The sequence below is a fragment of the Canis lupus genome, chromosome 17 (genome assembly GCF_011100685.1).
Source record: "Canis lupus familiaris isolate Mischka breed German Shepherd chromosome 17, alternate assembly UU_Cfam_GSD_1.0, whole genome shotgun sequence".
NCBI classification, from domain to species: domain Eukaryota; kingdom Metazoa; phylum Chordata; class Mammalia; order Carnivora; family Canidae; genus Canis; species Canis lupus.
Window position 1 is genome coordinate 60,416,420 of NC_049238.1, and position 9,756 is coordinate 60,426,175.

The window sequence follows — 9,756 nt, forward strand, 5'->3', positions numbered from 1 at the left end:
CCCTAGGTTTACTATAGAAGCTGCCTTCAGTTTACCAGTAGCTTTTACATAACTCTTTGATGTTGAACAGAGCCCATCTTTCTGTAATTCTAAATGAGCATTTTCTAATGCAAATAAGTGGGACAAAGTCACATAATTTGTTGTCCCACCTTTGAAAATTCCTAAAGGGACTTTTACAATATTCCCCCCAAATACAGGATAAAACAACAACTGAAAAGGTACCAATCCAAGGAAAAGGGACTCTTGCCACCACATGACTGTTATGGTCCTGGCACACACTATACTACCACTTCCCAAGAATAAAATTCATTAAGGATGAAAGTCTCTGGACAACTGGGCGGGGTGTGGTGGGGTGCGGTTTACTTAGGGTTCATAGTGCCAAAAACTAGAAGGTCTAGTAAGCGTTCAGGAATGGTGGGATAAGGATGTAGGAAATGATATAACTATCTGTAGATGGAGAACAAGCAGCAAATATTTCAAGGAAGGACAGAAAATAAAGTTAAGTCTAATAAAATATCAAGTCTGAAATCCAAAGAGATGCCAATACAAAAATCTGAAACAAAGTGTGGGAATCATTAACAAATGAAATAAGTATTTGTTTTATTGATATACTAGGCTTAGACCTGTGTTTAACAAGCAAGCCTAATAATAGCACCATGGTTAGACTATAAGCCTGCTTTTCCAAGCCATCATTTTACAATTTATTAAGCAAACAAGGGATCAAATGTCTCTCATCCACTGATGTGATCTTTTTATATACATACTGTTAGTAAGTCCCATTTGGAACAGCTGAAAATCTTCTAGCAAAAGTTTTGAAGATGAGCTCATAAACTCAATTTAAATTTCACCAGTTAAATTAGGTCAAATGGAAGGAACTCAAATGAGTAGCTGCCCAATCAGAGCCCATTATTTTTTTAAGTTATCAACCCACACACGCCCCCTGCCCCCAAACTTCAAACTTCACCTTGACTCAATTATTGTAAACCCACATGTAATGAAGTTAAAGGATGAATTTCCATTCATCAACTTCTCAATCCCAGGTTTAAAACAAAACAAAACACCCAAAACCACTAAAGAATACTTACCAATCAGATAGGAAAATTAAAAAGTCTGCATAGTTATGAATTGGAATTGTTCCACTACAACCAAGTTGCATACAATTACATCAATTGGTTCTGTATACAATCTAGAACTGACCAGGACAAAATTTAGAAAAGCTGTAAGAAATAGATTCCTAACTACAGAAGTTGTAAATTTCAAACGGGCATGAAAAAAAAACTAATATATTTTGAGACTCTTCATCCCTTTACATTTCAAAGAAATAGACTTTCTGTAAAAATATACACAATTTTTACAGACAAATACATTTACAATTTGTTTTTGCCTTAAAAATTGAGGCTATTCCCACATTTGCAATTGTAATTATTGACCCTAAGTCAAGTATTGTTGGCCATTACTAGGCTAATAAACTAAACCACTCAAACCAAGCCAAAGTAGAACAGGTAAAAACGTCCTGAGCACTTGGACTTTCAAGAAGTATACTTGGGAAAGCTAATTACAGAGAAAAAGCTTTCCTTCACACTGTTGTACAGTACTGCGGCTTCTAGTCATAGTTCTATCACCTGTAGCTTAAATCCATTTCATACAGATCAATGCCATTGTTAGTGCTTCTCTTTTAACACTATATGGGAAGTTAATGAATTCAGTGGACATATTTAATGGACTCTATGACTAGCCTGGCTACTGGCCACTCTCCTGTTCTAGACAAGAAAATTAAGTCTCTTCAACCCTACCAACTTTACTAAATCTAAAAGTCCTCCTCCATGGCCTCCCCAAGTTTGCCTGTTGCTGAAACTGAGCTCTGCTTCTTTTAGACAGTGACTCTTCAAGGGGGACTACTTCTCCCATGTATTTATTCCTGTTAGCCATAATCCTCTTGCCACTTGCTTTTCTACGTTGCTAGAGTAGAACTCTCCGAGGTTACAGCCTGGACAGCTCAAAGTCCAACTTCATAAATACATTTGATTTCACAGCAGTCATATGTGGTTTTGGTGCCTGGGGTTGTTTAAAAGTTAATTATTGCACTTAAAAGGCTATCTTATTAGATATGCCAAACCAGCTCCTACTCCAGCAACACCTGCAAAAGCCAGCAGCACATTTCTGATGCCACCTTCTAGGTCCTCTACATGGAAGAACTCCACAAACCCATCCTAGAAAACAAAAAAGAAAAGCACATTTTCAAGTATGGGTTTCCAATGACTTAAAAACACTATCCATAAAGAAAAGATGAATTAAAACAACTAAGTTTCTTCCCAAACATAATGAACCAATTATTTACCCCAGGCTACAAAAGACATTCAATTAAGGGGGGGAGGGGTGGCACATCTCTCAGAAATGTAACTTACTAACATCCTCAAGTGATTCTTATTTTTTCATAATTTGAATCCAATGAAGCATCCAGCTGAATTACAATACCAAAAGCAAAAGACTCAACAACCAGTAAAACTGGGATTTTTTGATGCAACAATTCAAGACTATCATACCACACTATCTCTGTGAACCCACTACTTATATCAACTTTAGGCAAACAGGTCCTAAGTTAGTGCCTGAAACCCGAGTTGTGAATCATAGAAAGAGTTAAATAACCCCAGACTTTCCCTATATAATCCTTCATTCCATTTCCACTCGAAGACCCCCTTTCGACCTTAAAACAAACTTACCCAGCCTCTTTGTTTGACTAGCCAGTCTCGTTTCGTCCTTACGAGAACATCTGTGATGCTTTCTGCTAATGGTTCGATGCAGCTTTCTTGGTTTATACTCTTCAAGTGTTTGGCCACAAAGGCACCAAAGGAAATAAGAGTCACAATCCTGCCCCAGTTTGTTACTCCGTCACTGAAAACATGGACAATCACTCGAGACAACGATTTGACATCGTCTTCGTTTTTGATGTCCAGTTTCCGAAGCATGCCTGAGAGGAAGAAAAGCACGCAGGTTCTCACGACCTCCTTTGTCTAAACCAGGACATGACTTGTCTGCCCACCCACGGCGGGGGAAATCGCTCTCTGGGGTCTATACAACTCAGGACGACCCCGGTTGAAAACTGACATCCCACCCTTTCCGGGCTTTCAACAGAGCTGCCATTTCCAAAAGAATTAAGATGGGCGGAAACAATGACTAATGGCCAGAAAATTCTGGTTTCAGAAATAGATTGCGAAGTCGTTTCAACACGGACTTGTTTTCGGTTACCACCCACCTCTGCTGGGTGAGTCCGGGGCAGGTGAAGCAAGGCAGCGCAGCCGCCGCCACTCACCGCTTACCTTGGAAGGCTGTCTCGTGGTTGCGCTGTACCCCGTCCCCGACTCGCCGGAGGGTCTCTAACGCCTTCCGGCTGGCCGCCCGAGACCCGCCCAGTGGTTTCGCGTCCTTGGCGCCTGTGGCCTGTTCCCGAAGGTACCGAGAGATAATCTCCAGGGACTGCCGGTACAACTCATCTTCCTCCTCCTCCGCCGGGGGTGGCGTCGAGGGTAGCGAGCCGTCCATGCCGGGGCCAATGCTGGCCTCCCCCACCAGCTCCAGCAGAGGCAGGACCGCCGGCCGCTTCCCCAAAGGTTCCGGCTCGTACCCGTCTAGCTCCTCTTCGGGCGACATGATGGCGTCGGCGGCCGGGCCTTCCATCTCTTCAGGCGGCGACGCGCGGCAGGGGGGCGCGAGCAGCAGCAGCCTCGGGGGGGTCGCGCTGACGTTGGGGCCCTCAGCGCCAATGGGTGAGGGCCGCGCGACCCTCCGGGCGTCCGGCGCCAGAGTGGTCGGGGGACTTGCGCCGGCGCTTCCGCCAATCACCGCACCGGCTTCCCCTCCCCCTCCCTCCCGTCTGGTCGTGGCCTCCTTCCCCGAAGCCAAAAGCCGCCCTCCCGAAGAGGAGGCGCCGCCGCTGCCGGCCCCCAGCCCGGCCCCCCCACAGTAGAGGTTGAGTCCGATTACTGCGTTTCTCTTGAGGCCGAACATCGCAAGCTCCTGCCGCCGCCGCCGCCGCCGCCGCCGCCGCCTCCTGAGTGAGAAAAATGGGGATGGCCCCGACTCCTCAGTTGAAGGAAGCGGAAGTAAGGACTGTGAGAGGAGCTTCTATATCATGGTTTTAGGGCCAGTCCTACCCGGTGGCGTCAGCAAGTCTTTAAAAAAAAACAAAAAACAAAACCGTAGTCCCATAAAAGGGGAGAGGGGCGGAAGCTTCCGGAGGGTTGCGCACGGCACCTCACCGGCCGGTAGAGGTAGAGGCGGGGCTTCAGGGCGGGGCGGGGCCTTCCGGCGCTCGAGGGGAGCGCGGTCGGTTACGTAAGGGCGGCTCGGGCGCTGGGGCTGGTGGGCTTCCGCTCGTCGTCTATGCCGGAGCGCGCGTGCTCCTGGCTGTCTCGCTGCCTCCCAGATCCCTGGTTTGCGAGCCTCTGCTGTTGCTTTTGTGGCAGAGGCCTTTTTTTTCCGGTACCAAAGTCAACCCAATGAATTACTCAGAGATAGAAGAAAGGGGATGGGGAAGTAACAGCCTAGACGATAAGGGTACTTAAGAGGGCACGGTTGGAGACCTGCAGTTATTTTGCACAACCTATGTTCTCAGTCCAACAATGTTTGGAAATGAGGACTTTGCAAGAGCTGCCCTATGGGTCATTTATGTGTAAATTGTTTAAACAAATTGTTCTGCCCCTGGTAAATGTTATTCCCGCCTCCGGACTGGCTTTCTCTCATCCCCCTTCTCTACTTCACAGTCTGGATACTTAATGCAAGCCTTAGCCTGTTAGCATCTCTTCTAACCTTCTATTTTTGTATTGAGTATGAGGCACTCTTGACGCTAGGGGTAAAACCTCTTGAGGACAGGGATCCTGCTATGTGAGTTAACATTAATGGAAGCAGCCTCTTTTTGTTAAAAAGATCTGTCAAAATAGCTAAAATTCAAGAGCCAGGTGTTTGAGGGACATAAGCTGGAAAAGTGAGCAAGGTTCTTGTTCCCCAAAATATTACAGTTTAATAAGGAGATAAGGCTCCCATATACATAATTTTATGTATTTGGGCAAGACCTAGAACGATGGGCATTTATAATATGTGGCAGAGAGGATGGAGAAAATATCCTGTGATTGTAATGAGTAAGAAATGGTCTCTCTAAACCAGTGCAGCCACCCTGGAGAATAGTATGGAGGTGCCTTAAAAACTAAAAATAGAACTACCCTATAATCTGGCAATTCTAGGTATTTACCCAAAGGATATAAAAATACAGATTCAAAGGGGCATATGCACTCTGATGTTTATAGCTGCATATAACCAAACTATGGAGAGAGCCCATATGCCCATCAACTGATGAATGGATAAAGAAGATGTGGTATGTGTATGTATATACAATGGAATATTACTTAGCCATCAAAAATGAAATCTTGCCATTTGTAATGACTTGGATGGAGCTGCAATGTATTATTGCTAAGCAAAATAAGCCAGAGAAAGACAAATACCATATGATTTTACTCATGTGGAATTTAAGAAAGAAAACAGATAAAAGGAGAGAGGGAAACAAACCATGGAGCCTTTTTTTTTTTTTTTTTTTTTTTTTTTTTTTTTACCATGGAGCCTCTTAATGATAGAGAACAAATTGAGGATTGATGGAGGGAAGTGGGTGGGGGATGGGCTAGATGGGAGATGGGTATTAAAGATGCACTTGTGGGATCCCTGGGTGGCTCAGTGGTTTGGAGCCTGCCTTTGGCCCAGGGAGTGATCCTGGGGTCCTGGGATCGAGTCCCACATCGGGCTCCCTGGGTGGAGCCTGCTTCTCCCTCTGCCTCTCTCTCTCTCTGTGTCTCTCATGAATAAATAAATAAAATCTTAAAAAAAAAAAAAAAGATGCACTTGTGATGAGCACTGGGTGTTGTATGCAAGTGATGAATCACTGAATTCTCTGATACCAATATTGCACTGTATATTAATTAAATTTTTATTATTTATATATTTTATTTATTCATGAGAGAGAGAGGCAAAGACATAGGTAGAGGGAGAAGCAATCTCCCCACAAGGAGCCCCATGTCGATCATGCCCTGAGCTGAAGGCAGACGCTCAACCACTGAGCCACCCAGGTGTCCCTAACTAAAATTTTAAATAAAAAAAAAAAAATTTTAAATAATGGTCTTTCTAATTTAAGAAACTTCTAATCTTGCACAGCACTAACCATTTGATTTTTTTTTAATTTTTATTTATGATAGTCACAGAGAGACAGGCAGAGACACAGGCAGAAGCAGGCTCCATGCACCGGGAGCCCGACGTGGGATTGGATCCCGGGTCTCCAGGATCGCGCCCTGGGTCAAAGGCAGGAGCCAAACCACTGCGCCACCCAGGGATCCCAGCACTAACCATTTGAGATGGAATATATGCTCTATAGGGGGCGTCAACAATTTTTTTAAATAAAGATTTTATTTATTCATGAGAGACACAGGCAGAGACATAGGCAGAGGGAGAAACAGGCTCCCTGTGGGGAGCCCGGTGCGGGACTTGATCCCAGGATCCCAGGATCACGCCCTGAGGTGAAGGGCCTACGCCAGCCCCTTGAGCCACCCAGGTGCCCCAACAATTTATTTTTGGAATTGAGAGGCTGGAAAAATCACTGGGCTAGGAGAGCTAGAGGACCTTATGGAAGAAGTAGCTTTTTTAGTGAGCTTTCTAGAATGCAATTTTTTTTTTCTTGAACGCAATTTTATCAGACAAGAGGAGAGAGATTGAAGAAACAGCAAGTACAAACACTTTTTAAGAGGCTGAAAAAGGAAATGCATTGCCAGAAATCTCATGTGCTCAGCATCCCTATTGCATTTCTTTGGTCAATTCACTCTCTTATGGTCCAAGATGACTATTGCATGACTTCTCTCGTCCCTAAACCTCCAGTGTTCCCTCCTGTCTTCCTCATTCTCAGCTGTTTAACTTACTTTACTGAGAAAATGGAAGCAATCAGAAGAGAAAAACTTCATTTCTCTCCACCAAATCTAGTATGACTCCTTATATTCCCATTCTTTTTGTGTGGTTAAACTAAATGAACCTTCCCTGCTACCTCAGATCAGCCTCTTGTGCATTGGATCTCACTTCTTTGCCTCGAGTATTTACAGTTATCCCTTTACATTTTTGTTTTTGTCTTTTAAGATTTTATTTATTTTTAGAGACAGTGCATGTGTGTGAGCAGGGAGAGGGGCAGAGGGAGAAGGAGAGAGAATCTGAAGCAGAGTTCACGCTGAGTACACAGTCCAACGCAGGGCTTGATTTCACTACCTTGAGATCATGACCTGAGCCAAAACCAAGACTGGACGCCTAACAGACTGAGCCATCCAGTTGGCGCCCCATCCCTTTATATTCTTGCATCAGTTTCTCTCTGTTGAATCATTCCCACCGGCATATAAACCTGATGTTCTCTCTCACATCCTCAAGAAGACTTCCCTAGAACCTAAATTCTTTGATTCTCTCCTTTATAGCAAACATCTTTAATCTCCTTACCAGCTTTCTCTCTTGAACCCATCCCAATCAAGCCTTCATTCTCACTATTCCACTGAAATAATTCTTGTCATGTCATCAATGATTTCCACATGGCCAAATTCTTGGGGTCAATTTGCAATCCTCATTTTATTTGACATCTCACATTATTTGATGTGGTTGATCATTCCCTTCTTGGAACTATTTATGTGCTTTTTAGGACACCACACTCTCCTGGTTTTCCTTTTTCCACCCTGGCTACTCTTCAGTTTTACTTGTCTCTTCCACTGGCTGTCCACTTGATGGGGACACTTACTGTGTTTCCCTTTGTAACCGTAGCGGTGCCTAGACATTCCATTGTTGAATGGATGAATCTGAATGTTTACTAATTTGGGATATATAAGGCTAGAAAAGTGGGACAGGGTGATATTATTGAGGGCTTTGAAAGCCAAAGTTTTGAACTTTGAACAAAGAAAAGTTTATCTTTTCTAGGCAGCTGGAATCCACTGAGCACTAGAGTACTGTGATATATGTTCTGATTTAGGTTCAATATTCTAATTGTGGGTTTTAGAATGGATTGAGGGAGAGGATTGGAAGCAGAAAAATTAGGAGGTACTACAATATGATAGGCAAGAATTACAGTGATCTGTGCTTAGGTGATGGTAGACTAATGGAAAGGATGACACATAGAGACACTGGAGGCAGAGTCTAATAGTGCTTAGTGACTAAGAGAATGACAGAACAGTGTGTGACATTATCATAATGTAGGCATCTATATTACACAATATGAACAGGTAGACCACATTCCAGACTCCTGTGGACTGCCCTCATGAACCACTAAACTCACCAGTAAGGGGAAGGGTCTGTTCAGTTTAGAGGCAAGGAGTCAGCATATCTTTAGGATATCTTGGAGGTCCTGTCCTCAGGGAATCTGAATTCACTTAGGACTTCTGATCCCGAGTATTGTTCAGTCAGAGTAACCTCTGAATTTGTGTACACACCCTATCAAGAATGGTTCCTGTTCTTTTTCTTTTTTTATTTAAGATTTATTTATTTATTCATGAGAGACATAGGCAGAGGGAGAAGCAGGCTCCCTGCAGGGAGTCTGATGTGGGACTGGATCCCAGGACCCCAGGATCATGACCTGAGCCAAAGGCACATGCTCAACTACTGAGCCACCCAGGCACCCCAAGAATGGTTCTTGTTCTTAGGATAACTATTTTGGCCACAGTCCTGACCCTCAAAAGAAAGGCATTGTTGACATCCTGACTGTGCCAATCTTTTTTTTTTAGGCATGTATTAAATCCTTTGAAACTTCCCCAATCTGTGAGCACATTTCCTCCTCAAAATGTGCCTTTGTTTCAGGGAATTCATTTACATCATTTCTTTTAAAATAGAAAAAAAAAAAAAAAACAACTAGGTCTCAGCTTTGGAACTAAGATGTATTCTTTTGTTGTTGTTTGAGAGAGGGGGTATGAGTTGGGGATGAGGAGCAGAGGGAAAGAGAGAGATCTTAATAAATAAAATCTTTTTAAAAATGGGATACGTAGGTGACTCAGTCGAGTTTGGACTCTTTCAGCTAGGTCATGATCTCAGGATTATGGGGTGAAGCCCCACATGGGGCTCTGTGCTTGGCTCAGATTCTAGTACTCTCTTTCCTCTTCTTCTGCCCCTCCCCTCCCCCTGCTCTCTTTAAATTAAAAAAGATAAAAAAATTAAATCTTTAAAGATTTATTTATTTGAGGGAGATTTACTTATTAGGGGGGAGAGGGGCAGAGAGAGAGAGAAAGATCTTCAGCACTCTGCTGAGCATAGGGTTCCATGCGAGTCTGGAACCCACAACCCTGAGATCGTGACTGAGCTGAAATCAAGAGTCCAGTGCTCAACCGAGCCACTCAGGTGCCCTGGAACTAAGATGTTTTCCTTTTTTTCTTTAATATTTTATTTGTGTGTGTATTCATTCATTCATTCATTCATTCATTCATAAGAGACAACAGAGAGAGTGAGAGAGAGGCAGAGACACAGGCAGAGGGAGAAGCAGTTTCCATGCAGGGAGCCTGACATGGGACTCCATCCCGGGTCTCCAGGATCACGCCCTGGGCGGAAGGCAGCGCTAAACCGCTGAGCCACCCAGGCTGCTCTAAGATGTTTTCCAATAGCTTTGTTCTCCACTCTTTTGGGGCCTGAAATTTGGTGTACTTAATATTTCATGTTGCCTTTCCCCTTCTGTAATGAAAAAACTTGCTCCTTGCTCCTTATTGCCTCTCTTAA

The 9,756-nt window shown here is 43.9% G+C and overlaps 1 protein-coding gene and 1 long non-coding RNA gene across 2 annotated transcripts; one reads left to right on the forward strand and one right to left on the reverse strand.

Annotated features, from left to right (window-relative positions):
- Positions 1-579: 579 nt before the first annotated feature.
- Positions 580-4,089, reverse strand: MCL1 (MCL1 apoptosis regulator, BCL2 family member). Its single transcript, NM_001003016.2, is given in 3 exon segments — positions 580-2,210; positions 2,721-2,968; positions 3,318-4,089. Coding segments are annotated over 3 exon segments (1,053 nt in total). The 5' UTR covers positions 4,006-4,089; the 3' UTR covers positions 580-2,093.
- LOC119863991 lies at positions 3,929-8,945 on the forward strand. The gene is made up of 2 exons (XR_005372753.1): positions 3,929-4,100; positions 6,237-8,945. It is a non-coding gene; the product is annotated as an uncharacterized LOC119863991 (long non-coding RNA).
- Positions 8,946-9,756: the final 811 nt, after the last annotated feature.